Source organism: Pipistrellus hanaki (assembly GCF_964339955.1).
Source record: "Pipistrellus hanaki genome assembly, chromosome: 18".
Lineage (NCBI taxonomy): Eukaryota > Metazoa > Chordata > Mammalia > Chiroptera > Vespertilionidae > Pipistrellus > Pipistrellus hanaki.
In genome coordinates, this window is record NC_140520.1 from 24,232,816 (window position 1) to 24,255,737 (window position 22,922).

The 22,922-nt window shown below is 33.4% G+C and overlaps 1 protein-coding gene across 3 annotated transcripts in view; it reads left to right on the forward strand.

Annotated features, from left to right (window-relative positions):
- The window catches only part of ODR4 (odr-4 GPCR localization factor homolog), a 28,796-nt gene extending 5,874 nt beyond the window's left edge, over positions 1 to 22,922 (forward strand). For 2 of the 3 annotated variants that reach the window (XM_084865227.1, XM_084865228.1), the window contains 12 exons: positions 14 to 148; positions 1,662 to 1,757; positions 4,445 to 4,551; positions 5,528 to 5,564; positions 6,346 to 6,486; positions 7,717 to 7,812; positions 8,535 to 8,600; positions 9,070 to 9,198; positions 9,893 to 9,981; positions 14,472 to 14,659; positions 20,700 to 20,810; positions 22,332 to 22,592. In XM_084865227.1, the coding sequence (XP_084721353.1) occupies positions 14 to 148; positions 1,662 to 1,757; positions 4,445 to 4,551; positions 5,528 to 5,564; positions 6,346 to 6,486; positions 7,717 to 7,812; positions 8,535 to 8,600; positions 9,070 to 9,198; positions 9,893 to 9,981; positions 14,472 to 14,659; positions 20,700 to 20,810; positions 22,332 to 22,399 (1,263 nt within the window). In that variant the 3' untranslated portion in view covers positions 22,400 to 22,592. Of the gene's footprint in view, positions 1 to 13; positions 149 to 1,661; positions 1,758 to 4,444; positions 4,552 to 5,527; positions 5,565 to 6,345; positions 6,487 to 7,716; positions 7,813 to 8,534; positions 8,601 to 9,069; positions 9,199 to 9,892; positions 9,982 to 14,471; positions 14,660 to 20,699; positions 20,811 to 22,331; positions 22,593 to 22,661 lie in introns of those variants that run through there. The other variant, XR_014793279.1, reaches the window with a different exon arrangement.

Here is a 22,922-nt window from a genome sequence, read left to right on the forward strand (position 1 = left end):
ATTTGTTTTTAAGTGTTCTTCACAGAAGGATTATGTGATCCTTGCCACTAGAACACCACCAAAAGAGGAGAAAAATGAGAATCTCAAGCCTCCCAAAGATCAGCTGGATAACTTGGATGAAGAATGGGTCACAGAACATGCTAACCAGGTCACCAGAGTTTTCTCCTTATATAGTTAAATTTGTGTTTATTGACTGACACAATAAAAGCACTTTATCCTCAGATTACCAGAGTAGGATTTCAGAGTACTCATTCTTAAATTTTCACAACTTGCATTGTCTTACTGGAAGTTAAGTAACCTTCCCAAGATTACAGAATAAGTAGTGGAACCGGGATTTGAACCAAGGCAGTCTGACTTTTTGATCTTATATGCTATGCTTTTCCATTGTTAATTTTTATCTGTTACATTTTTTAAACTTATCTCCTACTATGTTCATTTAGCTTATTTTCAGTTTTTCTTTAAATAATACTAGTCATTGATAATATAGTTTCTGGTCAAATTGTTTTAAAGATTTAATCTAGGCACTGAGGCAATAAAATGACAGTTAAAATTTTTAAAAAATCCTCAGAATCTATGTTTTAACCAATTAAAAGACATTACCCAAACCAGTTATAAGAGAAATGAGATAAAAATAGAAAATGTTACAGAAATATAGAGGGGGAATGACTAAATGCCAGTGGTTGGATTCAGACAGTTTGATAGAAGGCTCTGAACTCGAAACATGAATAGGACTTTGCCAGTAGAAGTTAGGGAACAAATTCAATGTCCAAAGGAAGGTATGCATAAATGACCTGAGGGCATTAAAGTTAAAGGTATGTTAGGAAAATAGCAAGCAATTGGGTATAATTGAAATACAGGATATATAAAAGAATATAGTTATACATAAGACTGTAAGGGGCCAGTTATGGATGGCTTTGGAGTCCTATCCTAAGAAGTGAGGAGTTTGTTTGGTAGACAGTAGCTCTATGGTAAAGTTTAGACCTTATTTTGAGAAGGAGGTAATATGATCTGTCAGTAATTTAGAAATTAACTTTAACCTTTTGTACGCCATAAGCATCTATAGATGCTTTAAAAAATCATTTTTTTGTGAGAATTTTCAACTGAAAATAATCAAGAATACCCAAATTGTGAGTAATACGTTTATTTTTATAACATTCATTGCAAATTGACTTTTTAAAATTAAATTAAAAGTATCGTGGCGTGTGGGGTTGGTTTCCATTTTGGACACATGGCAGTTAAATGCCTTGGTCAGTGTAATTGGAGAGTAGAGCGTCTGGAGACAGAACCAAATACATATAACAGCAATAGTCCAAAAAAAAAAAAAAAAAAAAAGGTGATATGAGTCTAAGCTAGACTCAGTTTCATGAGGAACAGGGTTTAATATCTGTTTTGTTTATGGCTATATCCTCTGTGCCAAGCACAGTATTTTCATAGTGTATAAAGAAAACTCAAAGATTGTGTTCATACTGACACCCCATTTGCCTTGGTTATCATCCATTTCTCAGCATTTTAACCCGTTTCTCAAAGCTCCTGCCTCAATGCTATTCATATAGTTGGTACTCAGTAGGGATTTGCTGATTTAATATTTAGCTTCTCAGACACAAAGGATTGTATATAATGCCAAATGTTTATGTTGGCTAATACTATATTTCTATTTTTAGGTATCCAGAATGCTTCCTGGGGGACTTTTAGTTCTTGGAATATTTATTATTACAACATTAGAAATGGGAAATGATTTTCAAAATACCCTGCGCAGAGTAAGTCTGAAATATAAAAATTCTTAATGTAGTCAAGTTACATCTTATTTTAATGGGTGCTATTTGGATCTATGTATTCCTGAAATACATATTTGAATTTCTGTCCCATAATTCTTTATACTAGAGGCCCGATGCACAAAACTCATGCAAGATTAGACCTTCCTGACCCCAGCTGCCAGCATTGGCTTTCCTCTGGCACTGGGGACCCAGGTTTCACTTGCAGCCCCACTTCCTCCTGAAGGCCATCTGTGAAGGACATCCAGAAGGACGTCTGGTCTAATTAGCATATAATGCTTTTATTATTATAGATTATGTTGACATAGCTTTCCCACCCAGTTGCTTGGTATCTTGTGTATAATGTCAATATTTATATTGTCAGTCAAAGCTGCAGATGTTAAAATAGTCTTAATTTAAAGATTTTTTTTTATTATTATGAAACAAGTTATAATGATTTAACTGTTTCTGTTTACAATAGTAGTATTCTATCAGACCTTTCATTTAGTTCCAAGTGATTGCTCTAATGAGAAATTAATAGGCTTTGCGATTCTTCTGTTCAATTATCTCAGTATCCTGAGAGTAAGACATAAAGTCATCACAATAATCAGATATTTATTCTTTATTCCTGGACTGAGTATTATGAATCCCCTGTTTTTGTTTTTATTTCCACATCAGTGAATTGGGTAATAAAGTCTACATGTAAACATGAAGTTTCACAACCTGTTTCCCCTGACAACCTAAAATAAACTCTGCAGCCAGCTTTCATCTCTATAAAAAGTTATTTCCTACCTCATCAGTTTGGCTCAATGGATAGAGCATCATCCAGTGAACTGAAGGGTCCTAGATTCAATTCTGGACAAGGGCACATGACAGGGTTGCAGGCTCGATCCCCAGCGGGGGGCGTGCAAGAAGCAGCCGATCAGTCATTCTCTCTCATCATGGGTATTTCTGTCTCTCCCTCTCCATTTCTCTCTGAAATTAATAAAACTATATTTAAAAATAAATAATAAAAAGTTATTTCCCCCATCAAGAGAGAAGCGGACCTCATAATCTTAAAAAGTACAAAAACCCACAGGAAGTCCCCACAAGTTTTTCTAGTAAAAAAGTGTGCAACCAAGAATTCCAGATGCTACAGATTCTTTTTGTTTTATAACCTTACTTATCAAATGACCACTGTCAAACTTTTGATATTTGTACCTAAGGGAGTAAGGGAAGAAAATGGAGATTTTTCCCTCCCCTGGAAAGTTATTCAACCTTCTGCTGTCTTTCCCATCTTCTATATATATAAAAGGCTAATATGCAAAGTATCCCCAAGGGAATTTGACCAAGAGACCAGGAGTTCTATTGCTATGACATGCGCTGACCATCAGGTGGTGGTGCGGAATGAAGGAAGGCCCCAGCCTGCAGTTGGAAGGCCCTGATCGCCAGTCAGGCCTAGGGACCCTACCCATGCACGAATTTCATGCATCGGGCCTCTAGTTTTTAATAAATGTATATTACAGTTACTCTGTCTCAATAGCATTTTGGAATATGATCTAAATCTTTATGTATTAATAACATTGGTTGTGCATCCTTTTGTGTTTGGTGCTGGATTGAGTGGGGGTGAGTGTGTACTCAGAATGTTGTAATTATTGAGTTTGAATTATCTAACTTGGTTTCCATTGGCCAGCATTGAGGAACACTATAAGAAAGAACATTATAAAACTTGCCAGCGTCTCACATAAGATCATTGTTAAGAACTTTGTTCATTATATCACATAACATTGTCTTTGAAGAAATTTCTTTTGATATAATTATGAAAAAAGTTGTGCTTCTTCTGATCAGTTGTTTTCAGCTAATTTATGGACCATGTGCAGTAGGTAACAAATTAGGTTTTGTTATACACATTATTGTTAGAAAGTTTAGAGCCATATTATAACTCCTCTCCATATATCAAGTATGCCCTTCTATAATTCTTATTTCTGGTATAAATATATGTCAACTATTTCTCTTTTTCTTGTCACTTTAAATTTATGTTGCTACTATATTGTACAATATGTGTCCTTATATATTGCTTTAAATCTTTTGCGACATTTATTTTTTTATTTTTTAAATATATTTTATTGATTTTCCACAGAGAGGAAGGGAAAGGGATAGAGAGCTAGAAACATCAATGAGAGAGAAACATCGACCAGCTGCCTCCTGCACACCCCCCACTGGGGATGTGCCCGCAAGCAATGCACATGCCCTTGACCAGAATCGAACCTGGGACTTTTCAGTCCGCAGACTGACGCTCTATCCACTGAGCCAAACCGGTTTTGGCAATCTTTTGTGACATTTAAATAAGAAATGCCAAATGGGTGACATGCTCCATTTTTATAGTTTAAAAATAACTTGTCCTTTCTCACTCTTATAATAAAGCCTTTATTCTATATTTCACTTAAATGTTTGCCAAACATTAAATTTTATGTCCAGTAGAGTCTTAATGATGATGGATTATATTTTCTATTTTAGAAAAGCAATTGTGTAAATGGAACCCAAACAGTTAATAATCAGTTTCACTCTTTCTTTTGAAGAAAAGACAATTTAATTGTAGAATCATGAAATTTTAAATAGATTGAGCTTAGGGACATTATAATTGTATGTTTTTCTGTATTCACTTTTCTTCTTTCATTTTGCGTTCAATTGATGTGTGTTTTCCTCTATTTCAGCTAGTATTTGCTGTGGAAAAATCTATGAGTAAAAAGAGACTGTGGAGTTTCACGGAGGAGGAAGTCTCAGATCGAGTGACACTTCACATTTGCTCTTCTACAAAAAAGTATCTTTTATTTAGGTGTTTGTGTTTTAAATGTTTATAATTCCAAAATAATGTTCTTATAAGTTTTCCCCCCATTTATTTAAATAATTATTTTAAAAGTAAGCTTAGTTTCTAAGTTTTTCTGTAAATAACACATACTTAGCACAATAACAACAGCTACTACTGCTACTACTAATAATAATATAATTATGCCTCAAGGTTGCAAAGAGTTTGACAGAGGTGTCAAGGACTAGGGATTGAGAACTGTTTACCAGCACGATAAATCCCCTACAGAGAAGTAGATACCCCAGCTGACAGCTTAAGCAAAGTAATGCTTTTATTATGTTAAATTTTAACCTCCAATAGCTATTGGTAAAATGTTCAATTCAAAGCACAGGTGCACTGAGATGGACAGTTAGGATATCTAAGAAATTTTTAGAACTTCAGCCAAGATCAAATGGCACTAAAAGCCAGTTATAAGGTCCCCTTAGCTTCTTTCCTATACATCTTGCCAGGGCAAGAATGCCTCCCAAGCAAGTGACAGCCTTGGGAAGAGAGTGCAGGAATGCAAGGGCCCAAGGAATCAGGATTTGGAGAAGACAAAATTCACACAGTGGTCACTCCTGCAGAAACTGGGCTTTAAACCCCTTTGTATATTTGACTAGAAAGCTTCATGTACAGGCCCCTTGACCCAATAAGATTCTCAGGCTTGACTCCATCCAAAACAGCACATCTATTTGTTACAGAGGGTGTGTATTTGAGCAAGTGCTTTTTATTCATTATGTTTAGTAGGATTTATAAGCCATAGAAATAGTTTAAAGCACCACAACTATAGTCTGAGCAATTTATATATATATATATTTGTACAATTACATACATATTTGTATATATCGTTGTGTGTAAAGTGGTATAATTTTGTAAAAATTCTTGGATGCTTATAGTTGTTTTGCTTTTATTTTTTGATGGTCTGGGTCATTTTTATCCTTAATTAGTAAAGAATACTTTGTCGAACTTATGATATCCATGATCCAAAGGTAAGAAAAATTGCTCTTTAAAGATTTTCTATGTTGCAAACTAGTATTTTTAAAATACAATTCAGTTCTTTAGTTTTAAAAAATTTTCAGTGCTGTTCCCTCCTATTGATGTCCACAACCACGTATATATTTTTTTTTATTTTGAAATATTTCATTACAGTCAAGGAAAATTTATGTGGTTTTTGTTGTGTTTTGTTTTGTTTTTAACATATGTTTATTAAACTCCCCTTGCCTTGTTTATGTGTTTAGTGTTATATTTGAGAGGCTGGTAAAAGTATGTGGGCTTTTGGTAGCTATAGTGACTAGTAAGCAAGCTATTTGCACTCAGCAGAATCCAAACTAACGTTTACTAAGGTGTTTAAAAGTAATGTGAAAAAGTAACTTTGTAGAATTCTGTTAAGGTGGATGGGATAGAAAGGAGAACATCTGGCACCTGAAAGTCACTCAGTGGTTATTTGTTTCACATCAGCAGCTTCAGAATTAACATTGTCAAAGCTATAGATGAGAGCTAGAGGACCAGAGGACTCCTCGGGATTCTAAACATGGACCACCTGGTTTTTGCCAGCCAACTGCTGGAGGAGGGAGTCACCAAGTTCAGTATTCTGAAGATTACTAAAATTAAATGCATGCTTTGTTTTTATTTAGTTGTAACCTATTGCCCTTTGAATAAGGCCAAAGAATATGGCCAAACATATTAACTATCAGGTTGTTCAAGTTACTAGGTTGTACATATGATGACTTAAAGCACATATTTTATGTTTTTACCCCTCTCTCACTAAAGAGTTCAGCAAAACCAGCAGATTGGAAGTATCAAAATGGACTATCAACTTCATGGCTTTCTTTAGAGTGTACAGTTCATATTAATATTCACATCCCACTGTCTACTACTTCTGTCAGCTATACTCTGGAGAAAAATACAAAGGTATCAGGGTAAAATGAATTTTCTGTGGTGATTGCTGAATAGATAATTTGCTTTTATTCTGGTTGTCTACTGTTCATTTTATAATCCTCAAAAATTGCATTCTAATTGTAACAATATTGTTAGAGGTAACTAATTTATTACCCCAGATTACAAATTTAGAGGAGGGACAATGTCATAATACTAACATATTTAACATAATAGGTGCTCCATAAATATGCTAATTAACTTAGTTATGTACATTGTAAAATATAGTTATGTAAGAAGGTTTACTGTTTGGTCTTTTTGCTTTTGCATGATTTTTAGTTTTGTGTTCTCTTTTTTAGTCCCTTTTAAGAATTTTTGTATCATTCTTTTGTTTCTATCTCATTTCTGTTGGAGGCAAATACTGCTTTATATATTTGAGGCTTTTTTCTTTTGTCACATTTTTAAAAGATAATGGGAATTTTTGAACTTATTTGACTATGGTCATGTAGTGATTAAACCTTCTAAGTCAGTGATGTAAATGGTAGTCTGAGATAAAGATTAGAAAAACTATTATTAAATACCAGAGGCCCGGTGCATGAATTCATGCATGGTTGGGGGTCCCTCGTGGTGGCCTGAGGGGATTGGGCTGAAACCCACAGTCCAAAGCCGCCTGCAGCTCCTACCTACTGCTCTCACTCATCCTGCCACGGGCTCACGCCCAATCAGATCCAATCTGGAGAGCTCCAAGCTGCTACAGCAGTGCTTGCCAGCTGTGAGCCCTGTGTCCGGTGCCCTCCTGAGGTGGGTAGCCTGTGGGATCGAGCTGAAACTGGCTCTCCAACATCCCCCAAGAGGTCCCAAATTGCAAGAGGGCACAGGCCAGGTTGAGGAACCCCACCAGTGCACTATTGGGGCTGGGGAGGCACTGCGGGAGGGATCCAAGGCATGTCTGGCCTATCTTGCTCAGTCCTGATAGGCCGGACCCCAGCAGCAAACTAACCTACTGGTCGGAGCATCTGCCCCCTGGTGGTCAGGGCACGTCATAGTGAGCAGTTGAGCGGCCTTAGCATTCATTAGCATATTACGCTTTAGTTGGTTGAACAGTTGACTTAGCATATTAGGCTTTTATTATATAGGATGAATAAGGTGCAAAAACCTGCCAAATAGAGCTTTTTACTATGCCAGTGAATTAGGAGGAAAAGTTGATTGTGGGGAGTTTGAGATGGCATCATATCTGAAAGATATCCCCGTTGTGTTTCTTATAAGAATGGACTTGCACGCTGGGCGAAGCAAATAGAAAATGGTGTTTATTTGATTAATGGACAAGTTAAAGCTGAAGATTGTGACCTATTAGAAGGACAGGTGAGTTCAGAGAAAATCATCTAATGAAATTATTTGTGTTAAGGAAAAACAAAAGATGACGTATCCTTAGTTCTATCATTATTTCCTTCATGAAAACAGTTGTTACCTACTTCTTATTTCTAAGGCCTTTTGAAGTAAAGGGCAGACATTTTTCTCATAAAATTATGAGATTATTTTGTAGATAATTAGAATCTTGCCCTTATGGCAGTTTGAAGACTAACCTTTGCTATTTAAAGAAGGGACTACATGGGCTCCTAAAACAGCTTTGATCTGAAGAGGAACTTTATGATCTCTCCTTTCAGAGCAAGGGCCTGCAAACTGCAGAAATAAGGGCCGTTTGGTCTCTGTTGCAGCTATTCAGTTCTGATGTTGTAGCATGAAAGCAGCCACAATACATAAATGAATGATCTTAGTGTGTTCCAGTAAAACTTTATTTATAAAGGCTGGTGGTAGTCTCAATTTGACCAATAGACCATAGTTTGCTAGTCTTTGCTTTAGAGGAATAAAAGTAGGGAATTAATGTTTTGTTTTTTGTTTTTATCAACATACATTGATTGCTATAGAATATACAAAGTAACATGTCTATAGAAATAGCTAAAATAAAACAAATAATAATACTTTTTTTTCCTCTAAGTTATTTAGTATGTGTAAGATAGTTCCTAAATTGTCTTTTATGTTCCATTCTGACCTCAGTAATATAGTTTTAACTTTTTTCCCCCTAGAAAAAACCTCGAGGAAATGCTCAAGCAAGTAGTTGTTCTTTTGATGTCAGAGTGTTAACGCAGTTGGTAAATATTTTAAAATCCTTCTTATCTAAAGTACATTATTTCTAAGAATAAGCTTAATGAAATTGTTTCTGTTTTTATGTTTATAATTAGAGAGTCAAAGAATTTTAGAGATGTAAGAGACTAAAAAATATCCAGTTCTAGAAAGTTATTCGCAAGAAACATTATTTTAATAAAAAACATTATTTTAATGTTTGAGTCTTTTGGCCCAAAACTATTAAAAGTTTAACATAAAGTATTTGACTATACTCAAATACTTAACAAATGATATATAACTTATATAAGGAGAAATATGAAGGCCTTTTAATAATATATGGAGAAAATTTTCAAATACTTGGTTCAGTCAAAACTGTCTTCTCACTTTACGAAATGGCTTCTATAATGTTTAAATGTTTCATGTAGTTATTAATGTAGTTTATATAGTTAATATAATGCTAGTTATTAGAACTTAAAGTGATTTTTGTCTTTTCAGCTTCTGAATTCAGACCACAGATCCACAGCCACCGTCCAGATCTGCAGCGGTTCTGTAAACCTTAAGGGCGCTGTGAAATGCAGAGCTTACATTCATAGCAATAAACCCAAGGTTAAGGATGCTGTGCAGGTACAAAAGGAATAATAACTGGTCCATGAAAAGCAGAAGCGTGTTAACATGACTATTCAAAAGACCTAAGTTTTAATTTTTTTAATATCAGCTTTCATTTTTATTAATTTAACTTTGACTAATAAAGGCCCAGTCGATTAGGCAGTACAATTTATACCATGTAATTGATCACAAGATTTTCATATGTAGAATGTCTATTTTATGTCTTTTTTAAAATGATGATTATACAAGTTCATTAAGTGTTCCACGGTGTGTCTTAGTACATTGGAAATTATTTCCTTTAAAGGAAATTGAACTTTTTAAATAATAGGAAAAGTATTTACTGGAAGAATGACTAGGTAGTATTCTATAATTTCTGTAATTAAGAAAAAGTGCCATGACTAGCACTTTTATCATAGTTATACATTTCCTAGTTCAGAATAGTAGCATTATGTGTTTAGATGCAAAACTGCATTTCTTTATTTGGTTTTAATTTATTATTTAAATGGGGCAGGCAAATTTGCTTTTAAACTATTAATGTTGTTAATAAGAATGTTAAGTAGACATTTGAAAAAGAATGATGTATCACTTATTTTAGTGGATGTGATTATACAGGGGGACCAGTTATGTAAGAGTTTCTTAGTAATAAAAATGCAAACCTATAGTAACAGATTTTGTTTCTTATTGTAATTTGTTTTGTTTTGTTTTTCCGTAGGCAGTGAAGAGAGATATATTGAATACAGTTGCTGATCGTTGTGAAATACTATTTGAGGATCTGCTTTTGAATGAAATTCCAGAAAAAAAAGTTATGAGTATAAAATTAAGTACTTTTTTGGGCATGCTTTCAGTAGATAGGATGTCAAGATATAATAGATAAATCATTTTTCATACTTACATCTATCTTTAATAACTATGTCATCTTTTATTGTTTTCATGGAATGAAGAACTTTCAGTTGCACAAAAAATAATTTGTGAACACCTTATAATAGGAAATCTATCAATATTTAAAACAATTTCTAGAAAGATTTAAAAAAATTTATGCATGAATTTCTACCAGTTTAGAAAACTGTGCTAACATTTAAAGCTAATTTTAAAAATTAATATATATTAGGTTTTTAAAATAATTCATTCATAATCAAAACATGTATTAGTGTTGAATATTTATATAATATATTATTTAATAGGTATTAATTTGTGGTCTATATGCAATTGACATCTTATTCTTACCAAATTTTTTGTATACTAGTTTATATACTTCTTATCAATTACTCTAACAGACTTTAATTAAATTTAAAAAGTTTGGGCCATGTTGTCATAACCTATTTATTCTAACTATTATATCTATTGTAATACATAAACAATTTATACAATTTTTTATAATTTTTATTAAATATATTTATTTTATTCAAAAAGAAAATTAAAGTATTGAGAATGCTTGTTAGAGTTACATATTCATCTTTCATCTTGCTACCATTCAAATGTGAGTAGATTAGGAATTCACAGTTGAATATACATATAATTGAAACATATATATTAACTTGTTAAGTGAGTATTTTTATATTTATAGAAGAAAGCATTGCTCCTCTACAAAATTAACTTCTTTTAGTAAATAGTATATTAGGTTCAGTGGGCTAATCATCTTTTTTATATTGCTAGTATGATAGATTTCTGGAATTGCCAGATTTCATATTTGTCCTTGCTGTACTTCACAAATAACCCTGAGGTTCTCTCCACTGATAGTGAAATGAATAGTTATGCTGAGACATGACTTTGATTCTTATATGCAGCATATAAGAATGGATTGAGATATTTGTGTGAAACTTGGTCACTTAGCCACCTAGTCAGCCTACCAACCTCACCTCATTATGGCTCTGTTTTTGCTACTTGGCTTTGTGGATGGTATAGCTCTCGTAGTGTTAAATACTCACTTTCTGATCAACAGTATGATTACAGCTGAACAGTGAATTTTGAGATTTTCAGAGATGTAGACATATATCCATCATTAATGCCAAAGATCTATCTAATCACACATATTATTTAATTACTCTGTTTAAAAATGCTTCATAAAAATGATATTATATGACTGTCCTGGTATCATTTTATAAGTGAGTGAGTATTGAAAATTTTGATGATGTCCATTCAGTATAATTAATTGCTTCAAAGAGCAGTTGCAGAAGTTACAAATTAAATTATTTAAAAATAAAAAACATTTTTCACTGCAATTGAATAACCTTTAAGGCTACGTGAAGAGAATAGGCATTGTAGTTTGGTGGAAAGAACAAAGACTAAAGGTCTTGGGCTCTTTGTCTATTTTGCCACTAGTTAAGTGACTTTAGGCAAATGATTCAACCTATCTAAACATCCATTATCTTATAAAAAAAAAACACACACAGAGATTATAGTAGCTACTTTTTGAGCCTGTGAGATTAAACAAGGTGCTGTTTTTAAAGTTAAGTCAAGCTATCAATAAATAGTAGTTGCTATTATGTTAGAGGTGATGAAGGAAGGGAATTATTTAATGATACTTGTCTTAAAATTTCTTAACTTTAATTTTTGTGAAGTATAGCATTATATTTCCAGAAGAAACGCAAGTGTAAATATATTTTTTTAAACTTTAGTAACAGGCCACTTATTCCATTAACATGTAAGTTGATCTTAGGATATCAATATAAAAGACTAAATTGCAAGTATAATATAAACAAATATAAACAAAATATAAATATATATTTTTATAATATAAACAAATGGAAACTTCAATTTGTTTATATTATAAAAAATATAGTTTCCATTTGTTTATATTATAAAAAAGTATATATATATTTTGTTAGATCTTAGATTTAGTCCTCATTTTACCTAGTTTATGTTTCTCCTATGCTAGTAAGATTTTGTAGAATGGTAAAATGTAGAATATATGCCGTAGAATATTTTTGCATGCATCAGGAAGTCTGCAAAGGGCATATTAACTTTAAATTCCTCATTTTAAAACAAGAATAATCTTTGGATGCTGGCTATCCAGGTGAAAGAACATAATACTTCAATGACTATAAAAAAAATTTAAAAATATATATGTGAACTCTATTCATTCTTTTTACTTATTGGGATTTTCCCCATAGAAAGTATTTCAGACCATCTTCATCATTCTGTGTCAGCCTCCATTCAATCCTGCGCAACCTTCTCTCAGAGGATGTCCTACTCCTTATGAAAATGAGGCCATCAGTTTTGAAACCTCTTACTTTCTTTTATTGCTACACCATATCCATTCATATCACTTGTCCTCTCAGTCATGTACAATCCTTTTTGCCTGTGGTCGTGGTTTCAGTCTGTGGATGGCACTTCTCATCCCTGCATGCAAATGGCTCTTTTAAGAGTCAGCTTAGATAGCACCTATTTTACAAAAATTACTCTAATACTTCAGCATGAGTTGGGGCTCTATTAATCAATAGAAGCCCAATTCTGATCGTATTGGCTTAAATTTAAATGTTTTTTCTGTTTTGAACTTTTTGAAATAACGGTGAACTACTGTAGATATTCTGCTGTGGGACTATTCCTAAAGGACTCCTTTTTGGAATACTTTTTAAGATGTGTCTTTTTACAAAGGTCTCCCTCCCATTTTTAGCCCCAGACCAATTAGAAAACTTGGTTTTATTTAGATATTAAATGGCTAAATTAACTTTTTAATTTGAAATTATAAGAGCATTTTCTTTTTTAGTGAGTAATTTAAATTCATCATAACCAAATCTTTAACATGTGATTTTATGACGTATTTATCTATTTTAGGCAAAACTAGAATGACTGTAGTTTGCATGCCAATTATACATACATATTATAGCCATCATTAAAAGTTTTGAACTTCACCTATTTTAAGAATCTGGCCCCAAATAAAATAATAGATGCCTAACCATCTGTGTGAACGTGCTGCAAAACAAATTGTAGTTATATAATTTTACAGATAGGTGGCAGTCTGTTCAAAGAGTAAAACTGTTTTTCCCTTTTCTTATGAAAAGCAGATAATAAGTATAATATGGCAGAAACACATAATTTAAGTCATTGCATTTCCCCTGACAGACATTCTTTGTCTTCTGTTTGCAGTTATATAAAGCTACCACTAGTTTTTTGGCAAGAAAAAAGGTTACTATCAATGTGAGCCCTGCTTTTCTACTTGGCCTGTACAGTAGTAGATTTAAAAATTACATCCATTGCTGAAAGAGTCCATTCTTTATACAGAAGCTTGATCTTTATTGATAGTTCACTGGAATCATGGTATAGAGCCAGTTGTGTTTGTTTGGACCAGTGATATTAGACATTGGGGGGAATATATCTTACTTCGTGAGTATTCAAAGAAGAGTGAAACATAGTTCTTCATTATTTATTTAGATCCAGGTTATTTTTTCTAAGATCACTTAATGCTATTTATGACAATATGTAGCACTAATTGTTGTTCCAGGAATATTACTTCTAGTTTATAGCATTTAGTATGTCTATTTATTAAATATTCATTAAACATTTGTTCTGTTCAAGGCAATGTGCTAGAAACAAATCAATGACCAGATTCCATTCCTCAAGAAGCATAATAACCTGATTTGAAAAACAGAATATGTATGCATTATTATGTACAGCATCTAATAAGGTTCTAGGAGTAACTAAGAACTTAATTAAGATTAATGATCAGAATAATAAATATTAGTAATAAGAATGAGACGAAGGGGAAATGAAAAAAAAACAAGATGGAGTTGGTAGTGAGGTTAGTATATAAAATATAACTTGCTGTCATACACAGGCTTGATAGAGGGGACCACTAGCACTTTGTAGATTATGTGAGTGGTGAGACTATTTTATACATACATATATAAAAATGTATGCTGTCATATTCTATACACTCCATATAGATGGGCCACTAATTTGGCTCCAAACTTGCATGAAGAGGGGGAAATTGTAAAGTTAAAAAAAATAATAATAATAATCAGGGACAAAATTTTCTCTTGGTTATTCTTTCATAGAAAGAATACAAGAATATATAATCAGCAATATCCTTATATGCCTTAAGTTTATAATGCAGTGATAAGCTTATATTTCACAGGAATATCATTTAGATCCCTTGCAGAGGCCAGGGATATTGAAATAAAACAGGATTCAGTAATAGCAATTTTGTGTCAAGTCAATTAGAGAATAAAAACAACTTTTAGGTTTTATTTCTATTGGTATGTATATGATGCTTTCATTTATAATATTTACAGAATTTATGTCACTGATACCAGTGACCGACTTATCTAAATATTGATAATGTTTCTTCTTTTAGATTCTGAAAAAGAGTTTCACATCCTTCCTCACCGAGTTTTTGTCCCCATTCCGGGATCCACGGTGATGTTATGTGATTATAAATTTGGTGATGAGTCAGCTGAAGAAATCAGAGACCATTTTATAGAGATGTTAGATCATAGGATTCAAATTGAAGATTTGGAAATTACAGAGGAAATCAACACAGGTAATTCCATGGTGTTATTTAAGAATCTGATTAGACTATTGCTAAGATCACCTATGAGACGTTAATTTAAATATGTCTTTTCCTTAAAGCTAGTTCTGATAGATAATTTCCGAGGCACTTAAAAAGGTGTCTAGTTTCTGCATATATTATATAAACATGTAGTCAGTTTTTCTGGGAAGTTGAATCAACATTTAAGATATTTCAGGTTTTTCTAAGCCTAGCAAGTAGATTTGGAAACAAGAGTTGCCTTAAGTAGGTGGAAATATATAGTTTTGAGGTATTTCTTTCATTATAATAGAAGTTTTCTCAAAACCCATTATTTTGATTATTTGGTTAAAGATGATGTCACAGTGTTTTTAAAAATACTTTATTAAATATCTTTTTCATACTACTTGCCTTTATTTTTATTTTTTTTACCCCCTTTATATAACTGGATATTAAGCTGAAATGGGCAGTTCCAAAAATTATTTTTATGGAGTATAGATTTGCCAAACTGTCTTAATTGTGAATACATTTTCTTCTCCTACCCATCATTTTTACATTTGACCTTGCATTTTGGAAGGCTGTTTTTTTGTTTTGTTTGGCTTTGCTTCATTTTTGTTTTTGTTTCTAGTGAAAATAGGCTATGAAACCATGTCATTGAATAAATGTGTACAGGCAGGTATGACAGACTTCCTGAAACATTAAAAAATATGTGATGAAAGTAGTTATTTGCAAATATCAATGAATATTACATACATAGCCATTTATCAATCTTGAAACTTCTGATATACTAATAAAGTTTTTAAGTTGCTTTTGAATATGGATGTTATGAAATTAGAATATAGCAATTTTTAAGTCCTTTTTCTAATTCTAATTTTTATATTTGTTCCTCTTTTGCTTAACTAATCCCCACCCCTCACAAAGTAGAGTGTTTAATTCAGAGTTCTCTTGTTAGTATGATGTCAAGTAGGTGTTTGTTTGGTGATTTACAAATCTGTCAGTAAAGCCTCGGGTTAGTTGGAGACTAACAGGCTGGATTTTTAACAGCTCCAGGTTAGTATTAATCATGATGTGGAATAGTAAGTTCGTTTTAAAGGAAAACAATAACAACACTCCAAATTGCTTGCTACCTGATGTTAAAGCAGCAGCTGTGTTTCAGTATTTTGAAAACGATTTTCAAATAGAGATTTTGAATGTAGACTAGTTGAAAAAATAATTGCTACTTTTCAAAATACGTTTTCCCATATTAGTGACTGTGATATCCCTGTAAACCAAACTTAGAATCATGAGGGTGGAGGTTTTTATTTGTTTTGTTTATTTCTTTCACTAATGCCTACCAGTAATTCTTGACCCATTCTGTTGTTGATATCTGAATGCACTTTATGTGGGATCATTGGAATTGTCCTGGTTCATCCTCTGTCTTATAATACTGAATCCTGAATCTATATTGCTTGCAAATGGATGGTTAGACTCTATTTTTCCTTATTCCTAATACCAGTCTGCCTTCCTGTAATCTTTACTTTGTTCAGTAATCTGCAGCAATAAAACATGAGTACTGCTTTTTAGGGTCCATGCTTTAAATTTGAGGGTAACGGTTATGTTCTAAATACTTGAAAGCCAGCCATTCCCATACACCTTTAACTATTCTCTTTACTATAGTTTTCATACCTCATTTTATCTTGCCACTTTGGTTGCCTTTCTCTAGATGAGGAATTTTTAACCTGTGGTGTCCAAAACCTTGGGGTAATAGACAGGTTTCGGGATATCCACAAATCACTTTAAAGTAATTGTATTATCTTTTCTGGGAAAGAGATCTATAGCTTTCAGAGGGTTGATAACTTAAGAAAAATTAAAAACTACTTATTTAAATATACTCTGACTAGAGGCCTGGTGCACGAGATTCATGCACTGGGGGAGGAGGGGTTCTCTCAGCCGAGCCTGAACCCTCTCGCAGTCAGGGAGCCCTCGGGGATGTCCATGTCCAACTGACGGCTTAGGCCCACTCCCTCGCAGGCCTAAGTCGTCAGTAGGACATCCTTAGTACTGCCACAGGGGCGGGAGAGGCTCTCGGGTTTTTTACTGAGCTCGGCTTCTGCGTTTTTTACTGAGAGGCCTTCCCACTGTGGGAATGCATTGATCACAGGGGCCAACTCCTGCGTTGAACATCTGCCTCCTGGTGGTCAGTGCATGTCATAGCAACTGGTTATTCTGCCAATAGATCTATTTGCATATTATCTTTTTATTATATAGAATTTGCCTTCCTTGAAATGTATTACCTTGAATTAAACCTAACACTCAAATAACAGCATTACCTATTTATATGGAACCTTACATTCCAGATACTGTTTTAAAAGCCTTACAGATACAAAATCATTTAATCCTTACAACAACTCTATGATGCAGATTATTATTAGCCCCATTTTCCAGATGAGAGACTTGAAGGTCAGAAAGGTCAAACAACTTTGTCAGGTTACATACCTGGTAATGGTGGAGCTGAAACTTAAGCAGTTTGACTCTAGAATCTGTGTTTTTTTTTTTCCTAACAGTTTTGTTTTATTATCTTTCCATGGGACCTAACCAATACAGACTTTAAGACTATAGTCTTATTTATTTACTACTTTTATTTAGCTTAAGCACTATACCTGTAAGGGATTCAGGGAAATCTTCTCAGAGCAGGTAACATTTGAGTTCATTTGGAAGGATGAATACAGTAAAAGTAACTCTAGGCTTTTTAGGAAATGAACACTGGTTTGAGTTATATTATACCCAAGAATATTACTTTTATAGAATTATATTCGTTTTGCTTCATCAAATATTTAAATTAGAAGGAATGATTTAGTAATTAGTGTATTTTTAATAATGAAATGACATATTCCCAAATATGAAGTAGGGTGAAAACATAAACCTTGTAATATAAAAATTAAGTGCTTTTACATAAACATCCTATTGGTTTAGAATTAGATTCACTTAGTCACTCATTTATTCACTTACTAATTTATTCAAAAATGTTAGATGCATAATTTTTCCAAGATAGTATTTTAGCTTAGTCCAGGTGTGCCACTTGCAGCTGTATAACCTTAAACAAGTCCCCTCTGAACCTCAGATTCTCTTGGGGTTGGTATGAGAATTTAGTAAAAATGTTAGGTAAAATGCTTTCTAAACATAAAGGCAGCATGATAATAACTAGCATTATAAGGCTGTAAAATAATGATTCCTGAATTATAATGAAAAATATTAATGTTAAAGTAGAAAGTAATATTTTATAGTGTGCATAGATTTTCCTAAATAAATTAATATTTTTATATATAATAAACCATAATGGAGTTCAAATATTTAAATTTATAAATTGAAGTCAATTTCTATACAGTTAGCATTAAACTTATAAGTATTTAGCTTGATTATTACTTATTTCTGTTCTCTAATATGCTGCCAAGTAGTTGCTATGTTTATAATACATATTTGCCAAGTAAATATCTTAAAATAACATAGTTTTAAATGACTTAAGGGATGAAGAACAATTTGTCAAAATGACTCACTTAAGGTTAGGGATAACTTTGGCTTTAAAATTACTTAGATGCATTAGTCACCTCCTAGTAGATATTAACTTAATAATTCAGATGTGCTTTATCCACAGTATCAGCTAAAATTTGGAGACACACCTTTAAAATTGGATGAAACTCATTTTACTAATTCTATTTTGCTATCTGGACTAAAATTATTTTTTGCTGTTTCCTTAAATGTTGCTAATTTAATTATGAGGAAAAAGTAATACAGAACTTATATTTTTTGGCTAAATCCCTGACTATAGTGAAACCTCATTAATTTAGGAGTCAGAGATGGAGAAGAAGACAACTAACCAAAGGAGTTCGAGTCCTAATGTTTCATTTTAAGGTTCTAAATAGTCCTGCCCACCTATTAACAAACTTGGCGGGAAATGGAACACGTGGACAGCATGTATTCATCATGGCCCTTGTTTTCTCTTCAGTTAACAGTTGTTCAAGAAAGTTGTTTTCTTACATGATTTGTCTGAAGTTAACTTATTTGATTTTAAGGAATGGTTACAATCTAATTTCTTATTGAACATATGTCATTAACATTTAAATTAAAATTTTGGTAAAATAACATAGTACCTGAGATTTGAATTAAAAGCCTACAGGCCTTCACAAAAAAGTAAGTTATGACAGGGCTTTATTTATTCTTGAAAAATGCTGTTTCTGTAAACTTAACTTGAATTTGTATCAAATCACAGGATTTTGACCAGTTTCTTCTTAATAGAAGTAAATTACTAGCTGATCCCATTTTTATTACTAAAAAAATCTTTACATATAACAATTCAATATTAAATGTATATCATGACAAATAAAACCATTTTTGTGCTCATTATATATAAGTGTTTAAATAAAAAAATTCCTTTAGCAAATAGAAATAATTCATGCTTTATCAGTATTTTTGTTTATTCATTACCTGATACAAAGATATAGTGGCCCAAAGAAAAAGTTTTTTACCAGTGATATTTGCTGATAGAAAAGCCAAAGATTGTTGTGTGTGTGTTTTAACATGAATAAAATGATGCTTCCCGTTCCATTTTTTTAATTGAGTTTATTGGGGTGACATTGATTAACAAAATTATACAGATTTCAGGTGCACAGTTCTACAACACATCATCTGTACACTATATTGTGTGTTCACCCCCCCCACCCCCCTAAAAAAAATAAAATAAAGTCTGTTCACCGCCCCAAGTCAAGTCTCCGTCAGTCTTCCCTTTACCTACTTCATCTTCCTCCATTCCCACCTCCCATTCAAGTTTTGTCAGATGAAGTTAGGGGAAATTGGAAGCTGATAGGCTAATGTAGTCTAGATCTAAGGTGTTTTGGCCCTTTAGCAAACAAGAAGCTATAGAAATATAAGAGACTGAATAGTTTTAGAAACAGTTCATAATAAGGATTTGTTTGCCTTTGTGACAGCTTGATATTGGAGTAGGAAAAAGGAAAAATATGTTTGCTTTTAAAGTTCTTTATTATATGTTAAGAGGATATAAAAAGAATGGGACTTCTCTTGATTCTAATGAGGCAGTTATGAAGGATTATTTCTGAAAATGACAGTAAATTTTTCTTCATGGGAAATTGATGAGAACAAGGCATTTTTCCCTTTTTCTTTCATCCATTTTGGTGCGTTAGGTATCTATTTCAATAAGCTTATGTGCTAGGATATTGGGATACACACATTTATAAGCACATTTTAAACCCATGTACTAGGCTATTTTACTTGGAATTTAAACAGTAGTATTTATTGTCTCTCACTGTGGTTTTCTTCTTGTAAATGAAGGGATCAATATGAAGTAGTTGCTTTCAAACATAGTTCCCCAGAGTTCTATAGAACCGAACTTCACTGCCCCCTGCGAGGAAGAGGGAGTCTGGCTCCAGGAGCCGCCCACCCCTACTTCAACCAGAGTCATTCTGCTTTCACTGGCTGTACATGCTCGGAGTTTATGTTAGACTCTTTAGCACTAGGAGGAGAGAGGTTAAAACCACTGCTCTATATGATCTCTAAGAATGTTTTCTTTTCAAATACTTTTAGTTGGTGTTAAATAAATGCAGCTAAGCAAACCTACAAAAATTATTCTCACCCATAATTAAGAAGAAAAAAAAAACCTCGTATCTGGATCCTCAATCTGCTGCCCATGACCTCAAATATGCACTAACTTCCCAGGTTTTATATTTCATCTATAAAATGAGATATTGTGCTTGCCTTGCTTAACAGTGATTTTTTTTTTTAGAGGTCACACTTACCATATTTTGCTTATATAGTTCAAATTTCAGGTTAGATCAAGAGTCAGGACAACTTTTCTGTTTGCGTTCTAATAGTAACTATTTTAGGCTTTGTGGAACACAGAAGGTCTGGTCAATCCCTGCAAATCTGGCCCGTGGGTGTTTGAACAACCCCTGAAAGTTTGGCTCATGGGCTGCAGTTTGCTGATCCCATCTTTATTACTAATATCTAATCATTTGAAATTATTGTCAAAACCACAATAGGATTCATTATTATTATCCTCTTGCAGCTTTTCTGAGTTCCTCTATGAATTCTGAAGCTCCATTGGACAATAGAGATGATGAACAACCAAAAGAACCAATGCAAACTACAATAGTGTCGAAAATTCGGCGAAACATGGGTATTTTATTTCTTTTATAAGGTTGAAAAAGATGATATTTTGGACTTCCGTTTTCTTGTTACTTTACAATCACTGGGTTTTATTTTACTTAAAGGTACTAGATTAAGCCAATATTTATTGAGAATTGTGGAACATGCTGTGACCTGGAGATGAAAAGATGTACAAATGATGCATTATCCCAAGGGCCCTCAAAGATGACACTTCCTAACTTTATTGGTGCTTTTAGGAGAGAAGCAGGCTGAATTTGGGGAATTGATTAGTATAGTAGGACCAATACTTTCCAAATTGGTTTTCCCAGGATTGTTATTGCAGATTTGATATCTCTTATGAAAAAAAGTCAACTTTGAGAACGAAAATTTGTAATGCACTTCAGTATTTAAAAGGTTCCACTATAGTATGGAAGTCACTTTCACATTTTTCAGACTTATTGATCAAAGAACATGTACACTATTGTTTCATGGAAAGTATTAAGGTTTTTGACAGCTAGTTTTAGTTGTTTTTCTTATCACTTATTTACTAGATAAACTTAAGTTAATTTCATAAATTCTTTATACGTGTGTGTGTGTGTGTGTGTGTGTGTGTGTGTGGGGGGGCGGGGAGGAGAGGAGAGAGAGAGAGAGAGAGAGAGAGAGAGAGAGAGAGAGAGAGAGAGAGAGAGATTGATTCTCTAGTCCGGTTTTTTGTTTGTTTATTTTTATTTATTAATTTTATATATATGTGTGTGTGTGTGTGTGTGTGTGTGTGTGTGTGTGTGTGTGTATTTTTTTGTTGTTTTGTTTTTGTTTTTTTCCCAGAGAGGAAGGGAGAGGGATAGAGAGCTAGAAACATCGATGAGAGAGGAACATTGACCAGCTGCCTCTTGCATACCCCCTACTGGGGATGTGCCCGCAACCGATGTACATGCCCTTGACCGGAATCAAACCTGGGACCTTTCAGTCTGCAGGCAGACACTCTGTCCACTGAGCCAAACCGGTTTCGGCTGTTTATTTGTTTTTTAACTTAATAATCTAGGGGCAAAAATGAGTTACTAGTTCCTAGATTTTAGAATGGTGATCTGAGTTTCTGTAGTTTTCAATAGCTAACCAAGTGACTGCATTTAATGATTGAGAACCACTGCACATTGGAGCTGTCTTTTTGGTTTAAGCCTAATGGCGTGAGACAATTGGAATTTCAATGTAAATAGATAGGACCCTTTTAAATTATGTGTTTTTCTCTTAGATGTGTGTGAGGGCATACATGTATAAGACACTATTTTTTGTTGTTTAAGATTTCGTTAAAGTGATGAAGAACATGATTACCTGTCTAACCTTTGCAATCTACTTTTTTAACAACTTATTGCTGTATTTCCTCTAAGACTTTGTCAGCTTTTAGGACATGTCTATATGTGTGTAAGAATATGCATGTGTGTGTGTTCTGTTATTGGTTAGGCCCATCAGTTACCTGCATTTCAGAGGCTAGAGTCAAGTAAGCTTTTCTTCCACTCATTCCATTTCCATTTGTTTTGTGTTTATTTAATTTTAGGTATGATTGCAGCATTTGCAGTTGCACTCCTTGCTGTGGGTATCTCCTTTCACTACTTCAGTGATTAGGGTGAAGCACAAAGAGCTTCCTGATCATCCAGAGAACACTGACCAAAATTATGAATAATAAAGATGCAAACAAGCCGTCTGCTTTTAAGACAACAGCAGCCAGACCTGCTGCCAAACTCCTATTAGGTGTGTTTCTGACAAATGAAATCACCAGCTGCCTTGTTTAGCCCTGCAATAAAATTATTTATCTAGATGGAAGCTTCATGTAACATATCATTATTATTTATTTTTAAATGTTCAAACTGATGGTTTATTTTCACAGATTTTAGTCCTCTTGATCTGGATCACATATTCATCAGGACATTGAAAATTTGAATAGTCAGGGTTGGCTGAATATCTTAGTAATAGAACAACAGGAGAAATTTCTACAAAGTGGGGCAACAACCTATTGGGTAAGTTCATACTGTAGGACCTTTCTAATGTTTACCCAGTTCCAAAATATTGACCAAGTTCTGATCAAGTGGTAGGAAACCTTTCCGGATTTGAATCAGTAAAGATTGCAATAAATCATGTGCTTTCTTGT